We start from the raw sequence: 19529 nt of genomic DNA on the forward strand, positions 1-19529 counted from the left end.
TAGAAGCGAGTGGTGGGCTCCAGCTGCCTCAATTCCTTACAATCACGATGGCTGACGGACCAGCAATCTCATCAGCTTGAGCTGACCTGGATTTGTCGGAACAGATTGTTCCCAGTGCCTACGTATTGAGCTAGTTATCTATTCAGTTTAGTTATGTTAGAGCTGTTCATTTTGATTATTTAATTTTTTTAATTATAATTTCTTACTTTTATTTTTAATTTTGTTGGCTCATGTGCCTTGGCACAGATCCACAGTTTGAAACCACCACCAAAAGGAAAGAAACTGGGGTTCAAGAGACGAGCTTCTTGAATGTGCTCAGTAATGTTGGGCTTTTACAATGGTTACATTGGTCTGAGGCAGCGTCTTGGTCTCTTGAAGAGAAGCCTCCCGACTACAGCCAGACACAAGCACACCTCTCAGAATTAAGAGTGTCTTTATCAAACCTCAAATCTCTTTCAGGGTTTTTGGATACTAAGGATGTCACCATTTTTCCTACAGCTTTTAACAGCCCACTCAGCAGCACCCATTGCTCTTCTTCCTGCACACGGAATATTTTTGAAAGATGTTCTGAACCATAGAACCACATGGGTTTTCCTTATTCTTCGGAGTAGATACCTTCATTTCAATAGCACTATGGCTGGGGCTTTGTCTTGCAGTTTCCTCATGGCCCCATGTTTTTATAGTTCTAGCAGGGCAGCACTTATTTTCAGCCTACTGATGTACCTCCTTAGGTAGCCTATTTTCATTCTGTTTAGCCTTACTATGCACTATTCCAGATCTTTTTGCAGGGTGGCCACTTCAGCCTTTAGGTCCTCAAGTTCTTTATCCTTCTCCAAGTGAGACTTCAACCCTTGCTTGACATTAAGCTGGCTCTGCAGTGTAGTTAGCTCCTTCTGTAGCAGTAAACACTATTTTTCCTCAGTCTCCTTTTCAACTCTGAGCTGGGTTTGCCTCTGCTCCCAGTTTATGGCTTGCACTAAGAACCTTTCCCGTGAAGAGTATGTCTCAAGGATTTCAACCCAGTTCCCATCAGTAGTAGCAGCCTTTTCTTCCAGCTCCCTCCAGCCCATTTTATATAGGTCTGCTGGGCAGCTGAGGAAGCTACTGACATTGTTGCAGCTTCTTTTGTGCACTGATTCTCAGTGTTCATGCCGTGGGATGCTCAGTCCTTTGACAAACAGCCAATTTTCCTTTTCAGAAGGTCTTTCTGGAGCCCAGAGGGGTCAAACAACTCCCCTGTATCGACACTAGCCTCCCACTAATCTACTTCTGGGCTCAGCATCTGAGTTCAGGTCTCCATCCCTGTTTTAATGTCCTGATCACACCATCCTTCACCATCCAGGACCAGTTTTCCCTGCAACCCAGCTTCTTCTGCCAGCGTGTGTAGGGCTAATCCTTCATTGGCCAGATTCAGGAGCTCACTAGGAATTCATTTGTTCCCTTATCTAGTTGTCAAAAACAAGATACAGTACTGAATTGGAACAGGTAACAAACACTAGCATCAGAGTGCTGTTATCTTTCAGATTTATGATAAATCATGACAATAGGAGCCTCATACCCACTCATTCCCTGATGCGCCTGAGACTACTCATACAGATCTCCATAGAGATTATCGAAATTATAAAGGCATGGCACTCTATATCCAAACCTCAAAGAGATTGTAAGAGCCTGCTCACATCCCTGGGGATGATTATTTTTTCCATGGACATTCCCCCAAGCCAAGTTTCACATGAGAAACCTTCACAAGTTCATACTATCACAAAAATGTATGGAGAGGAAGCTCTCATCCGTGAGAATGGAACTGTGTTTATGAAGTCAGAGAGATACCTTCCTTGAAATCTGTGGGAGTTAGGCATATCTAATCTGTTTAGGCATTTTCAAAAATCCCAATAGGCTCTTAAATACTGTGCCAAACATCCCTTTCCCTCTGTGCTGGAGATGTCCTTAGGTCAAGAGCCTGTTCCTCACCAGGCCGGGCATTTGCCTCCATTGCTTACAGAAGTCCAGAAACTCCTGGCACAAAACTGAATTACCCAGGAGTTTTGTAACCATTTATATAAAGGAATATTAGGCATGGGAATGGATACAGCCCAATGGGCTGAAATGGGGTGGTAAATTTAAGGGAATTCAACAAGAACAATGAAACAGTGAAACAACAGCACAGTCCCTTCCCCCATTTCTGGAGGTGCCCAAAACCTTTAGCTCCCCTACCCAAGGCCTCTAATCCCACTAATGGTGCACATAAAGATGTGCTAGCCTGGTGAGGTGTACTGCTCCTCTGGTGGCTGCTCAGTCCGGGCCTCCAGCCTGGGGGGGGGAACTGCTTTTTGACTGTTTGGCCATCCCTGTCCTCAGGACACTCATGAGTCTGAGTCCAAAGTGCTCACAAGTCCTTTCCCCCAGGCTCATGCACACCCACACCAGTGGAAACACAGTCCTTCCTCCTTCCACCAAAGCCCCCCCACATATGGCACCCATCCTCCAGTTCTTCCCAGCTGCCTTTGACCTCTTGCCCATCTAGGCCATTGATCTTCCAGGACTTGGCTGCTCACACATAGGTGCCATCGACTGGTTTATTCTAATACTTTGAAAATCTGACCCTAAATTCTTCAATTAACTGACAAGGTCACCATAAGTGTCCTCTGATCAGCCTTGCTGTAAGAAGGATTTTATAATCTATACTGCTACGGAAAATATATTTTATCATGTAGTCTGGTAGAAAAGACAGGGGATATAAAATAATGGTGTTTTTGATGCTTCCTGATGGGTTAGTTAAGCTTAAAGTTTTGTTTCAGACATTGCTGCTTTTCCAGACAGTGTCAACATTTTAGAAGGTGTATGTGGAGATATCCGAACTCCAGACAAACTCATTGACAGAGTTAATGACAGTGCTGATGGCAGACACATGTGGCTTGCACCAATTCTTCCTGGTTTGGTACGGATACTTTTCTGTTTTCTTCTCTTCATTACATTTGAATGGTCTGAATGTGTCATGTGTGCAAAGATATAGATATACAAATGTGTGTGTGTATACTTTTTAAAGTGAGGTTGGTGCCAGTGAAAGGTGTTGGACTGACACTTTTCAAAATGAAATCCTCTGTTTCCTGAAGAGCTACAGCACAGACAACAGCAATGCAAGTTTCCCCACACTGTGACCCCACTGTGCCTGCACTCTGCCCTGGAGGCATCACTTCTAGTAACAGGGTGCAGATCCTTGGCTTCTCATCTGAGACCAAGGCCCAAGCATAATTTTTTCGGGCTCAGTACACATTTGAAACATGGGCCCCCTCCCACACACATACCACAAACTCTCATCCCATACATACAATCTCATGAGCCATGAAAATATTTTTCCTCATGGTAATGAGGGTTGCAGCCTGGGCCTCTAGGCCCTGGTAAAGTGTACCCTTTCCTTCCCCCTCCCCCCATGTGGGGGCCCTGGCTGAGACTACCAATAAGGGAGGCAGATGTGTGTATCTTGTGCAGTGGACACCTGTACAGTGGCATGTGGGCTGAGACCACCAACTCATTTCATGTTAAACCAAAGGTTAGGACTTTTGGTCTATACTGAACTGCTCTGAATTGAAAATGGTGAACTAGAAGTGACAGGCTCAGTATTCCATAAGCCAAGGTTCCGAGTAAACCAGCCCCTTCTAGTAGCATCATTTTAAATTTGTGTGTGATTTCTAATATCTGAAAGGGAAAAGAAGATAAACCAGACTAGTTCTGGCCTATGTTTAATGTTTGGGGATGAATCATTGTGCACACCTGTATCATGGACATTTGCATTTCTCCACTTAACCTTTCAGAATTGGACAGATTGGAATTTTCCAAAGAAGGTCTAACATAAGATCTGATGTTAGCTATTGTGTTGGGAAATCCTGACTTGGGGTTTGACTACACGTATGGTAATGCATAGGGTGACCATCCATCCCGAACTGGGCAGGACAGTCCCGAAATGCAGAGTTCAAGTCCTGGTCCCAGGCTGAATGTCTCCGGGACAACATTTGTCCCAGATTCCCTGCGGCACCACAGCGCTCCTGCCCAAGGCACAGGGGCAGAGCCAGCCTCTTCCTGGTGAGGGAGGCCTGGAGTGGGCCTTACCCCTGGCCCTCTCTTCACCACAAGGCCCTGCCCTTGCCCATCCTCTTCCCCCCGAGACTCTGCCCCTGGCCAGGCTGGAAGCTGGAACCAGGCTATAGTAAGAGTTGCCCAGAGAGCCAAGGCTGCTGTGGGGAGCCCCAGACCCTCCACCTGCCCTGAGCGGCATGCCCCAGGGGCAAGGACGTGGGACGGGCTGCTCTCGGCCACCCTGCCCAGGCCCGGCTTCCCTGGGCAGCTTTTATTATGGCTCAGTTCCAGCTTCCGGCCTGGCCAGGGGTGAAGCCTCAGGGGAAGAGATGAGGGAGATGGGACCTTGGAGGCTGACAGGCTCCTGCCTGTGTCTGTCTCACTCAGTATTGTGCACTATGCGGGTGTAATATGTAAAGTGTACTTACATGTCACACAGTAGTTAGTCTGTGTAGATCCTGCTAGTGAACACTAGGGAACTTTTAGTGCATACCAATAGGGCCTACACAGACCAATTACTGTGTGACACATTAGTCCTGTTTAGAAATCACAGCCCTATTGTGCACATTGATATTCCATTGTAGACAAACCCTCGGAATATTAAAAGTTACAATTATAAACTCAGACTGTCAATTAATGAGAAATTTCAAAAACAGAAAAAGAAAGCAGCTTGGGAAATAATACAAACAGCAAAACAACGAGAGTTCTGTGGCACCTTAAAGACTAACAAATTTGTTAATTAAATTAATTAAATTTATCTGGATTTCCTTGTAGCAGTGCACCTGGTTGTGCTGGAGTACCCACAAGGTGGATGTATTCATTCCCTCTGGTGCATGCATCTCTTTTGCTTTGGGACTGGACTCTTGTTTCATAAAGCTTTTGGAACCTCTAGTTGGCTATTGGTGAGAGTATTATCTGTACCATCCACTTCTAAAAAGGCCATTCCTTATAGCAATAGTTACAACCCCGACTTAGTGAGATAAAGTCCAAATGGCCAATTCTCTATATGGGAAATGTGATGTGGTCAATGTCCTCATTCACATTGTCAATCTATAGACATCTCTGTTTCCATCTCTTACAGGTTTCTGTCCTATTTATATTTCCCCAGCTCTCTTTTACATCATTGTTATAACTCATCAGAGTGTTCATTCACCTGAATATATCCAATGGTACACATCTAATCTAAAAACAGCATCCACTGCAGGCCTTCTGTCTTTTCCAGAGAATTTGCAAAGCTGTTATTTGAAGCTCTATATATACTTGAACCAAATTTGTCCCTCCCTCATGTCTGATCTGGAAGAGCGAAATTATTGTCACTCATAAAGCACTCGTGACCTGTCATTCAGAGCTGATGCTCATTTAGGCAATCTTGCAATCTCTGATCACCTAGAACTCCCCAGTCCACCTTTTGAATAGGTTGTACTGCTTGCTAATCTCTCACAAGTGGGAATATACAGAGGCCACTCAAAGAAGGGGAGGATACTTACCAGTAACTGTTGTTCTTCCAGAGTGTTGCCTCTGCATTTTCCCAGTTCCTGCCAACCTTCCCCTCTTCAGAGTTTCAGGTGAAGAATTCTGAAATTAGGAAAGAAACTGTGGAGTGGTTTGGGCCATGCTTCCTTTTGTACCTTCAGAATCCAGAAGAAGGGACAAATAGCCCTAAGGGACTGCTCTCTAGTCCACAACTCAACCCCAAGATGTATCAGTCCCACAAGTGTGAATATGCAAAGGCCACACTCTCAAAGAATGACAATTACCGGTGAGTAACTGAGTAAAATGTTTCCAGTATTCAATGGAACGTCACACTCCCAAACTTATTGTTACTGTGCAGTCTCTACATCTGGATGAGGAAAGATCAGAGCAATTAAATTAGTGATGCTCTTGCACAGATAGAGATGCCAGAGTATGCAGATCTTCCATTCCGGCTCTGAATCCTTGGGTCATCTGTCCTATTTGGAGTTTCAGGAGGCTTTGATTCCCCTGTTGGGGCCTTTTGGGGGAAAAGAGAGACCATTCTAACAAGCACTCTTATAAAGAAGAGAGCCCTATGCAGGAAATAAGGAGGTCAGGAGAGTTGAATTGATCACTTTCTAAGCACAGAGAAAACTCTGGTTTTGACCATATTTCTATGTCATATTCCTGAGCAGTTCTCAACAGTCGGATTGAAGATGCTTGGATCACTGAAGCACTAGGCCTGGTCTTCAAGTGGTTCTTTAGTTCCACACCAGATCTGGTACTCTCCAAGCCAAGGCTAAGGTTGGAAATTGTTATGCAGATTGAGGAAGGATTTAGTTCTGGGACTTGGAGTTGAAATCTTTACAGATCCATCAGGATCTGCCCATAGATCCTGGGTCCTCTGATCCATTGTCAGGATGGAAGGAGCCTCAAATGAGTTCCAGGCCCTCAGAGCCTTGAAGGTTTAGGTTAGGTCCATATGAATCTTTGAGACATGCCCATGCTTCAGATAACGCTCAGCAAACCAACCGCTTCTTTTGTTCTCAGAGAGGATGAGTCTCCAATGTCAGATACCTCTGAGTCACCTGGCCCTGGCTCTCTTATCATTCTTCCAGAGCAGAGTTCTGTATTTTCCCTTGGATCTCCCTGACTATATGGGGAACTACTGTTCCATATCTTGTTACTCATGGTCAGTATTCAGTTTATATGCCAGTATGGCCTTAATTTTGCATATAGGGCTATTAGAGCCCTTTCTAGATCGAAACCATTTGGTGGACCTCACCCACCTGAAAAACAAGTTTAAGCCATCATCTCCTTGAAGCTTCTGTGATTCCATCAGCATCGAAATTAACATTTCTGATGGTGGAGGGGTGGAGGACAGCAGGTGGTAGGGAAGATTCCTGGGACTTCTACATTCATGAATTAATTCTCATTACCTTTTCATCTTACTCTCCAGGTGATAACAAAGCCTTGGAGATCCCTGTGGCCGCAGTTCCAAGGAAGTTATATAAATTATTCAGTGTTTTCCAACACAAGGGAAAGAGGAAGGTGTTCTTGCCTGTTCTTAAAGGCTTTAAGGATTTTGCCTTGGATGTCTGCAAGTATCCAGCCTCTGTGCCTTCTAATTTCAAGACGTCTGATAGGACATACCAGGACCCGCAACAGGATTTAAATATTTTTCTTTACCTCACCCATTCTGAGGACTATGCAGATGTTTGCCTCTGCAGATAGACCTCTACAGTACCCCTCCACCCCAGTCTCTCTCCCCCCGACTCCCTGTGAAACAGTCTAGAAGTGTGTGTATTTTATTCGGAAACTTGTATTCACTTGCTTTGCTCTTTGAGTGACATTCACCTCTGAGCTCAAGGCCTTTGCATCACTAAATTCCCACTTAAAGCCTCTCAACTACAATGAATCAAATTGATTTGAATATAAATTGCCTAATGTTCCTCTTCCCTCTAATCTGTCTGTTTACCTGCCAACGCCTAGATCCTGAGCTCTTCAGAGGAGGAACTATCCATGATTGTTTGGAAAGTGCCTAGCACACAGTGGGCAGTACCATAAATAAATGAATGATAAGTACAACTAAGCCCTTCGGAATCATCTGGCTCTTTGTGGAGTTGTCCAAGGGGAAAACAATAACTGTTTAGAGGCTATGAAAATAGATTGTGCTCTCTTACATGATTAAGCATACTGCCAAAACCATACAGATTATTAGGGACTAAGCCCCACCAATTAAATCATCCTCCTTTGGATTTTTTGGGGAGCCAAATATACTGTCTCCCCCTTCTTTCCCAGTGCAGCTCCTTAGGGAGCAGTCCAGTAGGGCTGCTGACATTTAGCCCTTTCAGTGCAGCAGTCTAGGGAGGAAGAGATTGGTGGAAGTGGTTGCCTCTAGCCCCTAAGAGAGCTCTTTCTTCCAGGGTAAGTGCAGAGACCAGCTCATGTTCACAGGCTGCCTTTTCAATTCTCTTTGGGGCTAAAGAAGATTAGCCCCAAAATGTCCAAGCACAGCCTCAGTACAGAGCTTCACACCTCTTCGGGAGCAGCGTGAAGTGATGTGACAGTGGAAAAGGAAAGCAGAGCTGTCCAGCATCCTGCAAATGTAAAGAGGACTTAGAGGGTGAAGGGTTGGGCCTCTCACACAGCTGAGGAGCCTGGTGGGGAGAGTCAAGAGCTCAGTGAGGGATGGCCTTTGGCTTGTCAGGTCTGATGGTGGGAGCTGAGTAATTGGAGCCACCAGCTTCTTTTCAGGAGAGGGGAGGTAGGGAGTTATGGTGGGGCCTTTCGCCTGTGTCCTTGTTGGGAGGGCTGGTGAGCAGGAAAGGGGAAGGAGCAAAGTGACTGGAGCTCCACCATTTACTTTGGGCACCAACTGCCACTGAGGGTGACTTGGAGCTTTTACCATGAGAGGAAAGACAGGCTGGTTACCTCAGTGACTTCCCTCTCTGTTTCCATTATGGCAATACATAAAGCGGGTACCTGGCATTTGAACCATGCCTGATGAAGCATTGCTCTCTACCCGTTGAGATGCGAGTCTGATTCCTGATTTGAGAGAGTAGTTCTTCAGTCTCTGTTTAATTAAATCTCCTTAGCCCTCCTGCTGTAGCTGTCTACTGCTTGCTAATCTCCCTAATAACTGTTAGCAAAAGCCATTTCATGAAAGTAACTCATCAGTAACTGAAATTCCCTAATATATATGTATCTGTATACATCCACATAGCTCTTTCCTCCTTTCCCTCCTCTTTGGTGTATTGTTAGTGTCAGGAAATAGAAGAAAGCTGAGCCTGCGCGGTATTAAAGGGCAGTCTCAGTAATAGAGTCAGTTGGAATGCTGGACCAAATCTTTGGAATGCATGTGTCTCCTAACAGCCAGGCTGGTTTGAACTGTTCCAGGGACCCACCAAGCCAAGCCAAGCCCCTCTAACTGGAGATCTGCAACACATTCAGCAAACTTCTATTTTCTGTTAAATAATCTTTCTTTTTCCTTTACTTCTTGTATTTAATCAGGCCGAGTAGTTCTGTTATGGAGTATAATAGATATTTGTTTAGTCTGAATGATTCATTTCTCCATCTCTGATAGTTGTTTTATTATTAATGTATTTGAGTAGCCAGCAAATTAATTATTTTACTTGAATATAACTGTCACAAGGAAGACTCTATGCTACATACACCTTTATTTTCTGGAGACTCGTGTTCAAAACCTATCTTTTGAATCACAACTCAAACAGTTTTATCAGTCCCATCCAAGTCACCATTTGTACAGACCAGAAAACCACAATGCAGTCTGGCATAATTTAACACAATTAGCAGTGCCTGTTTAGGAGGGGCTCAAGACTGAAACAGCAGGGGTTTCTGTACATCAGAGTTAAGGTGCATTGGCAGTCATTCTGTAGGGGAACTTAGTAGGGGAAGGGCATAGGATTTGCCATACCAGCTCAGACCATTGCTATGTCAAATCCACTATCCTGTTTCCAGATGCTTCACAGATGGGAGGGAAAGAAAAACAATAACGCAGCTGGCCAGATATATATACACAGAATTCCACAAAACCCCTGGCCACACGACGTGTGAAACATTCCCTCTCATTTGTTCTTGACTACCTCCCATTAATTTCATTGAGTACTCTTGAAGGTGAGGCAAGTGGTATCTTGAACCATGCGTGTGTGGGTAAGCACTGTGCAAGCTATCCCCGCAGTGCTGTTTGTGCACCTCAAACCTGAGCTGCAAAACCTCATTTCCTACAGCCTTAAAATTCATAACTTTAAAAGATCATCCCTCTATCAGATCCTTAGTCTGCATCTGATTTCTCACAATCCCACTCTGGCCCCTCTGCACCACCCCAGCAACATATAGCCTAAAAGCTGTCCACATCAGGCTGTGTGACAGGCTCCCTTCTCTGCCCTTCAGAGCACCACAAACAGGCTGGATGCTTTTGAATTTATAAACACTAATGTGTTATTTATTAGGACCCCTCCTGCCATTTCACCAGTACAATCTCATGCAGAAACATACAGTTGGGAATAAATTTCCCACTTAGTCCACTCTCCGGGGAAGGAGAGGGTAATATCTTACAATTTTGTATCCCCTGCTGCCTGCCAGTCTCCCCCCTTGCATGTCCTTCCTGTCCTTTAACTGTTTCCAGCTGATGGGTTAATTGCTCTCCTTAGCTTCCCAGCCTCCTGCCTAATAAAATTACTGAGCTCCCATCTCCCCAATTAAATCCACTCCAGGGGGGAAATAGCTGGTACCTTGGTGACCAGAGTGCTGGGTCAGCTCTTGGCTCCTAGCACTCTGTCACAGGATCCCAAGGAATTCTGCCACTTTAATGGATTTCCTGCTAGAGCTGCCAGAACAGCTCTACACCAGTTCCCAGCATAGTAGGAATTCTGGGGCGGAAGGCTTGGCTGGAGTGAACTGTGCTTTGGCTTTTCTCAGGTGCAGGACAGATCAGATATTATACTAAACTGCTCCAGACATAATCAGATCAAGAATCAAGGCAACGCAAAGGTGGCTTAAAAACCATTCTTGAACCACCGTAGGCTCAGCCACCCCCATGAACCTGGCTTCCTGTCTTCAGTGGAGCACTCCTGATCTTTAATTGTGTAGCTGAGAGTGAAATCAGGCCCCTGAGCTCACAAATAAATTAGAAAGCTGAGCCAGTATATTAAATACCACCATTAATCTCACATACAAAGGCAAGGTCAGATCTATATTTCAGGTGGATTCAGAACAGAAAAAGCTCAGTGTCAGCATCTGGCAACCTGAAGTTACAGAGTGAGATTTACAGTAGTATATACTTAATTGCTGCCTTAGAAAGCATATTAAAACCCAAAAATGTTAGTGAAGACCCCTGAGGCATGACAACACCATCCTTTCTTAACAATAATCAGAGAGAAACTGTTGTTTCCTTAAAGAGATCGTCCTGAAAAGTTATCTCTGTGTGGAGAATGTATTCATGGAGCCACACTCTCCCTGAAGCCTAAAGATACAATCCTAGCAAGAAGTAAAAGCAGAACAATATACTGAAAACATACAATATTATTATTTTCAACTTTTAAAAATAGGCTTACATACTCCTTGAGGTCAGCAAACTGCTTCAGAACATCTGGCAAGGAATATCCATGGTCTGTTGCTAAACTTACTTGAATTACAGTAGCGCTGAAGGGGCCTCAGTCACGGTCAGAACCCTGTGGTGGTAGGTGCTGTACAAACAGAATGAAGGGACGGTCCCTACCCAAAGAGTTTACAGTTTGAGCAGGAGACAAGAGACAACAGGCTGATGCAACAAACAGAGGGGGAGCAATGTGACAATCCTAGTCAACCATTTTAAGTTTATAGGCCGCAGGGCAAAGGGGAGTTTTAAGGAGGGATCTGAAAGAGGACAATGAGATAGGTTTGAGGATGTTATGGGGAGCAGCTCCTGAGCATAAAGAGGCAACATGGGACACAGCACCAAGTGCTTTTTTGAAAATGTAACAAGTGGGCAATGGAGGAGGCGTTGGCAATGCAGAGGCGAGAGTCGTTATCTTAATAGCATGTCAGAAATGACAGGTAAGTGGGGATAGGCCATCAGTGGCTTTCCAGCCAAGACCAGTAGTTTGATTTTGATGCAGTGGCGAAGGGAGAGCCAGGGAGAGACATGCAGAGAGGAGGGACGTGGTTCGAGTGATGAGGCAGAAACGTGATCTTTGCAGTAGCTTTTTGGATGAATGTAAGTGGGGGAGATTGCATTTGTCAAGGACAGGAAGGGGATGTTGCAGTAGTTGAGATGCAAGATGATGAGTGCCTAGGTGAGAACTGTAGCTGTATTGTGTGGATAGAAAGGCTGGATCTCAGAGATGTTGTGCAGGAAGAAGCAGCAAGATTTAGACTGGCCAGAATGAGTGAGCCTAGAACAAGCTCTGAGTTGAAGATGGTACCTTGGTTCCAGGTGTGAGTGACAGGCAGGAAAATGGTGCTGGCCACAGTGACTGAGAGGAGAGGGAGGGAAGGGATTTGTGCAAAGGAGGAAGAGCTCTGTTGTGTGTTAAGCTGGTGGCTGGGCATTCAGGAGATGTTAGAGGGACAGGCTGAGATTTCAGTCTGAACAGAAGGAGAGGTCCAGAGTGGAGAACCTGATCTGTGAATCATTGGCATGAAGATGATAGTTGAACTCATTACATGCTTTAGTATCATCTTTCTGCTCTCTAGCTGTGTTGCTTTAATAGAAACATATGAGTCTTGTTCTTTGCATTTGTCATGCTTTATGTTTGTATTCCTTCATTTGGTGTTTGTCTTGTTTTACTGAAAATTAAATGAATTCTTTTTTCTAACAGGTGAATAGGGTTTATGTTATTTTTGACCTGCCTACTACCGTGTCAATGATCAAACTGTGGAATTATGCAAAAACTTCCCAAAGGGGAGTGAGAGAATTTGGTGTAAGTACTTATTCATAAGCACTTTTGATGAGTCATCTTGCCCTAATTTCTTTTTTTTATTTCGAACTCATAATTTATCACAGTGTGATTCACTCTTTTTGTGTGCAACTTCAATATAAATGACTAAGTTTGTAAAAACATGACGATTCACTAAACTTAATAATATGCAGTATAACAGAGTCCATTTCTGTAATAAGGTGCAGTCAGCTCTTCTTTGCCTGCTTATATAATCTGTAAGGAGACAGTGAGTGAGAAAGCACCAGAGTCAAACTGAGAGAGATGCAAACTGTTTGATACAGAAAAGCAGCTGAACTAATGATGAGCACTCCTGAAACAAATGGTGTGAATCCTATTCAGCTGATAGAGAGGACTGTATTGAAAGCAATGACATTTCATTCACACAATTTTTCCAGAAAAGTTTTCAGTTTTCATGAATAATAATATAAACTGTTCTGCTGCTTGAACAAAACTGATTCTTGATTATTTTATGTCTCTAGCTTCTTGTAGATGACTTGCTTGTGTACAATGGAATTCTAGACATGGTGAGCCACATAGTGCATGGCATCCTGCCCACCTGCGACCCTGTGGTCCCATATCATACCATTCTCTTTACAGATGATGAGAGGATTTGCCAACAAGAGAAGAATACAGTTATTAGGTATGTGCCTGATGATTTTAATGAGGAATCCTGTTTACATAATTTTATTTCCCTTGGCTGATGTCAGCAACTTTTACATTACTGTAGAGAATTGCAGTGCTATGTACCAATTGGCACAGAAAGCTATTGTGCTGTATATTGTAGTCAAAGAATCAGATACCAACCCAATGAAGCTACATTTTAGAAAAGGAAATTTCAATAAAATGAGGAAGTAGTAGTAAAGTAGTAGAAGTAAAAATATTAAAATCTTTAGATTTGGCATAAATTCCACTTATGGAAACAATACTAGAGTTTCAGGAAGTATGCATACCACAGAACAAAAAGGGAGCCAGGAAGGTAAGCAATAAACCAGTCTGACTAACTGGCAAGGTTTGAGAGATTACTCAAGCCAGCAATCTTTCAGAATATGAAAAACTAACCATGAAGCCAATAAAAAGAAGCATCTGCAGTTCTTCCCTTTGGCAGCCTGTGACCAATGGTGAATACTGTAACCAAGTAGTTTCGTGTTTATTTTCATAGCAGGAACAAAGCATAACAGAAAAAAATTGATTTTAAAATCAGAAACATCTATCTTACCTAAGGCTTACGATCCCTTGATGATGACCTAGGCAGGCCTACCTACTTCAGACACCCCAGTGGTCTTCGCATCAGTCTGCTTTCCTTGTTCAGCTACCCAGCAAATACCTCATCTCTGGAGAGAAAGAGTCCTTTTATCACTGCCAACGAGTCCCTATGTTTTTGTTGGTTCACAGATCATTATTGCTTGGAGTTAGGTTTAAGAAAGCAGTCCCCATTTGAAGTATCTGTGCTGCAGAACCTGTTTCCCACCCCGGGATACCCTAACTCTCCTGCCCTGTGGATTTTCTGTTCAGGAGATCTCTTGGGTCTCTCTTTTCAGTTGGCTTTCATTTTTAAGCTTTCATTCAATTTTTTCTCCTACTCTCACAGTTTTATGGTGGAGAGAATAAAACCTAACAGTTAGTGCTTGGTGGATCTTAACCTTCCTTTCCAGAAATGTGTATAAACTTTTCTTTACTGTTACTTTTGACATTGGCCTACTGTCTTTCTCACTGCACAGTTCTGCAGTTTATATAAACTCTAGGGCCTGATTCTGATCTCACTGACCTGTTTAAATCCAGAGTAACTTCAGTGCAGTTATTTTAGATTTGCACTAATGACACCTGAGAGAGAATCTGTCCTACTTTGTGTTATTTTGAGAAATCCCTCCTTTGTCTCCAAGAATGGAAATCTAATACATATGGTATCTTTAGAGAAAAGAAAAAAAGGCAATTCTTGTTTTCTGTGGCTATCATATCACTGGATTCCCACTCAGCCACCCTTTGTGTATTCTTTTTGTGATAGATGGTGTGTAAGCATGAAAGGGGATTGGTCCATTTCTGTGAATTTGTTAAAATCTAACAAACTAGATTTGCCAATTGGATAAGTGTTATAGCCAATAGGATAACTCTCTTTTTTTTTAATCCAGGGAACATTACCTTACTATTTCTAATTCTGGGTTCTTTACAGATCAACTTTAAATTTGAACAGTATTTCTCAAATCAGGACACTTCTTAACCAACCAACAATTTACTATTTCACCCAGAATCATATTAGTATACAGTCAGTCATTCACAACTCAAGTATAGGCAACAACCAATGTTCTAGGTGTGTATTACACACGCACAATACAGTCTTGAAATCAGTTATCAGACTGGAGTTGCATCTCAGCAGTTATACCAAGCAACAATGTAAATTATTAAGACTTTTTGTTACATTTTCTTATGATACTCAGTTTTCAATTCTTTAGTGCCTAGCACTTTTATCACATTCCAAGGATGAAGTTGTCTTTAAGGCATTTTTAAGAGTGTGGTTACTACTGTATGAATGGATTGATCCAAAAGTGACAAGTTTAGCTTATCAAAAGCAATTGCTTAACATTATTGTTTTTGTCTCTCTTATGTCTATTTGCTTGGATATGCAAAGGAGTTAAAATCTAAAATATGGTGGTTTGAGGTCTCATTAGAAAATATAGACTCAGCAAGATAACCTACAGTTATTTATATTAAAAATAGAAGGGGAAATAGAATCTTTGAAATGAAATCTCACCACTTCTTCTTATCCACTTAACCTGGGATGTGGGAAAATCCTTTCCACTCGGCTGGTCTTGGCATCGGTCACACTTAGGATTTTGCAGCTTCTTGTTCAGTTCAGTGAACTCTCTAGTTGCACATGGTGACCTCAATTTTATATACTCTAATTTCAGGGCTGGTTGGAGGGGCCACCCTCTGATTCTATAGAACATGTGCCAAGTGAGTGCTCAGATTTCAGCTCTCTCCGTTTTTCTGCAGCTTTCATAGGTATTCTGTAGATCAGTGGTCCCCAAACTGTGGGACTCACCCCCTGGTGGGGGGCACAGAGGAACATTTGAAGGGGGTGCAGCAGGGCCCAGGCCAGCACCCATAGGGGATGGGGAGGGAGCACAATGCCTCCAGCCCTGCCTCCAGACCAGCCCCCGATTCCCAACCCTGCTCAGCTCCCAGTCCTGCTCCACCTCCAGGCCAGATCCACCCCCAGTCCCACTCCATCCCCAACACCACTCCACCCTCAGTCCCAGATCCACTCCTCCTGCTGCTTTGTTCCCAGACCAACTCTGCCCTCATTCCCTTTCTGCCCCCAGACCAGCTCCACTTGTAGCCCTATCTCTGACCCCATTTCCGCCATCAGCCCAGGCTCCACTGCTGAGGAAGCCTTGGCTCTGCCGTAATGGAGGGGGAGCATGGACAGATTCCATTACTGGTAAGGGGGGCACAACTGGAAAAGTTTGTGCACCACTGCCATAGGTGTACAACAAATTTCTTTAATTCTTTTCTTATAGGAAGTCTTTTTATAGTCAATTACTTTCAAGAATTGTAGTTCATTATTAGCCCCTACTATCAATTGGGATATGCCCCTTTTAGCAGTTTCTCTTAGTATCCCAAAGTTATACATTTCAACATTCCTTTTTCCTTGTGCCAGACAATTCCTATTACTTCTAGATTGCAGCAGTTATTTACAATGAAAACCAACACAATCCCTTCTAATCTAAATCTGGACGACATACTCAATACATTCTTTGGTTATACATAAGGCATTTCACATTATTTAAAACTTACAATAAAATGAGACATTATCCACATACAGAAGGATATAGATCTAATTCACAAGGCAAACAAACATGTAGCTTCTAACTTTGGGTGAAAGATTATCTATGGTATATTTGATTTACAAAGAAAGCAATGTATAGTTTATAATTTGGGGTGGAAACATGTGGCTTTGATTTTCTTGGGGTAACAGCTAGTTTGCCTAATCTGACCTTCAGTTTTACAGCCAGTCATTTCTACTTTGCTTAACTTGCAGCTTCCCCACTCCTCTTTGAGCCACTCATAATGTACAATGGGCCACTTTTGCATAGGATAACAAGGTGTCACCTTTGCATGTAACTTGGAGTTCTTTTTAGGTAGGTTGGGAAAGAGAGAGAGATTTTAGCCATATGCAAATTATGAGAGATTCTTGCGTAGGTGGTTAAGGGTACTCTCATTTAGCCATTATAATTTCTGTTCTTGGGAAGAAGAGCTTCCAACCTTGGTTGATCTGTGGGTCTTTAGACAAAGTGTCTCGCATGATGTGAATCATTTTCTTATTGTCTTTTCTTCCTAGACAGATCCTATTTTGGGATAAACAGAGGTGGATAGCTTTTCTAATTTTTTTAGGGCCAGAAGGAATCAGTAGTTATTAATCATTCAAGGCATATCTATTCTGTAATGTCCCTTACAGATGTTATTGTTAAAATTTGGTTAAGCGTCTAGTTGACATTTTTTCTGTATTTAATAGGATTTAAATTTGTTTAGATTTTGAAGTTGTTCCTTCCTGCTCATAAAGGGACAGACAGTCTGGCTGCAGTCTACACACAAATTTTGCACTGGTTTAATTAAAATCGACTTTTAAATAAACCACTCCCATATGGACATACTTAAATTGTAAATAAAGAGAACGTTTTCAACAGTGAGAGTAATTTGGTGACAATTGAACAACTTACCACAGGTTGATTCTCCATTGCATGAAGTCTTTAAATTAAGAATTGATGTGTTTCTAGATATGTTTTAGTTCAACTATAAATTATGGACTTGATGCAGGAATCACTGGGTAAAATTCTTTGCCCTGTGTGATGCAGGAGGCCACTCTAGATGATCATAATGGTCCCTTCTGGCCTAGGAATCTATGTATGAAATTGGTTTGTAATTCTTTTATATCAATTGAGCTTAATTCAGTAAATTATCAAATTAAGCCAAATCAATTTAGAATGGGTGCAGAGTGATTTACGAGTGTCTACATGGGTTTGCACTGGTTTAATGAAATTGCTTTAATGAGGTGGATTTTGGTTCAGATGGTTCAGGCGTTGCATGTAGAGAAGGTCTGAGAAGGCTCTGGAGTGGATGTAGTAGCAGCAGGTGGAATGTGTGTATGAAAGCACCCCTCCCAAAAACTGCAATGTGAGAAATAACTTTAGGTCTTAGATTTATAACTATAAGCCATATAAGGGAGAAACCTCACTCTGCCTGAGTGTGACTCACAGAAGGCAGCAGTGTCAGTGATGTTCAGCATTGCGGTGCTTTCAGTAGCACATTGCAGTGTGCTTCCCCGTAGCTGCAATGGTGTAACAGCTGGATTATGGATTATTGATTCTCCCTGCTCTTGGTTTGTTTTTTCATCTCTGCAGCAATCATGTAGAGGATCAGGATGTACGAATGATGAACGAAAATCAAATTGTCACAAACTCCAAAAAGAAGCAGCTTGCTGCTGACCCAGGTGGGTTCCATTTCTTTGCAAGAACCTTCTGCCATTTTGTACAGATACAGAATGAGTAACAGGCATGCTCTTTGGCAGATACACAGTCATCAAGGGTATAGAAAGTGGGGAACAATCAATGTACTCTCTTCCCCGCTCCCCCTGCCAGATGAGGGCAAACCTACTAGTTCAATCTTCTCCTGCCCCAGAATGACAGCAGGACCCCTTAGTCAAGGCCACACCTCTGCCACAGGACAGTAGGACCTCTCCTCCTGACCTGGTTTAATGTAACTAAACCCTTTATCTCTCACAGCTCTAAGGACAACTCTGCTCACAATTTAAAGCTTGAGGAATAACAGATGAGAGAACTTAGCTCATGTCTCTCCTCCTTTCCCAATTCACATAAAGTAGCCTTGTCTTCCCTAGTATTTTACCTTGCATTTGTTAACTTGAGTTAATTAACTTGGGTAAAGAGCAAACCTTTTTTCCTAGTGAAGACACAGATAGAGTTTAAGAGACAGGAATCAGAGCTGTAGAGCTGGATAGCATCAGCATAGGGATGAGAATTCATTCAAAATGTCTTACAGCAGGAGTCAGCAATCTTTGGGAAGTGGCGTGCCAAGTCTTCCCCCGGCCCTTCTCGCACATGACTTGGGCCCAGTACCTGGCCAGGAGCCACTCCTGGCTCTAAGCAGCACTGCGTGGCGGCTGCTCCTCCCTCCCGGCCTCGCCTCTTCCCCTCTGCCCCTCTCCCACGTAACGTTGGCCCAGCGCTACCAAAATTATACAACCCTAATGCCTGCCACTCAAAATCATCTCACATGCCATATTTGGCATGTGTGCCACAAGTTGCCGACCCCTGTCCTACAGTCTCCTCATTGGCTTTACATACATGTTACACAGAAGGGCTAGTCAAGGGAACCTTTTGGCACCTTATATGTGGGAGACCTAAGGGAAGGCAAACAATTGGCCAGCATAGCCCTCAAGAATCCCTCGAGAAGAAGCAACAAACTTGGTGAAGGACCTCCCTGTCCATCCTCCAAAGTCCTGCAGGTGAGTCAAAATTTCCCCATGGTCAATGGTATCAAGAGTTACTGATAGAGTCATCTTACTGTAGTCTGCTACTAATAGATCATGCCTTGTCAAGGTCAGCACAGTCTTTGTTCTGTAACAAATCTGAAAATGAACTGATATGGATCAAAGAAATCTGTTGAATGCAAATGTATCTCATAATGACCCATCACAACCTTCTTGATATTGGAGCACAAGAAAAGGAACTGCTTGAAGATGAGATGAAACTTGGTGAGGTTGTCCATGTGAAAAGTTGTTTTCTAAGCAAGAGTGTAACGGTCTTGTTTAAACATGGCTGACAATTTTCTTACCTCGAGGAAGGCATTACAGAAACGATACTCCTCAGTACTAGCCTCAGTGTGTCTCCTCTGGATTTTTGATCATCTTTGGAAGACATGAATTCATCTCAGAAGTAGTTGGTTGTGCTCCCCAAGTAAACCAACCAGGCAAGACGGTGTTTGTATTTCTGTCCACTGTTCTCATGGAAGCAGTTGACCCTATTTCTGACAGTTTCACAGACCACTCTGATC

The 19529-nt window shown here is 43.1% G+C and overlaps 1 protein-coding gene across 3 annotated transcripts in view; it reads left to right on the plus strand.

Annotated features, from left to right (window-relative positions):
- KATNIP (katanin interacting protein) overlaps window positions 1-19529 on the plus strand; it is a 136136-nt gene that overhangs the window by 108386 nt on the left and 8221 nt on the right. For all 3 annotated transcript variants that reach the window (XM_067551201.1, XM_067551203.1, XM_067551202.1), the window contains 4 exons: window positions 2796-2935; window positions 12345-12446; window positions 12944-13104; window positions 17861-17949. In XM_067551201.1, coding sequence (XP_067407302.1) covers window positions 2796-2935; window positions 12345-12446; window positions 12944-13104; window positions 17861-17949 — 492 coding nt within the window. The remainder of the gene's footprint in view (window positions 1-2795; window positions 2936-12344; window positions 12447-12943; window positions 13105-17860; window positions 17950-19529) is intronic.

This window comes from Emydura macquarii, unplaced genomic scaffold (genome assembly GCF_026122565.2).
Source record: "Emydura macquarii macquarii isolate MOO-44397 ecotype Brisbane River unplaced genomic scaffold, CSIRO-AGI_Emac_v2 contig_1348, whole genome shotgun sequence".
NCBI lineage: Eukaryota > Metazoa > Chordata > Testudines > Chelidae > Emydura > Emydura macquarii.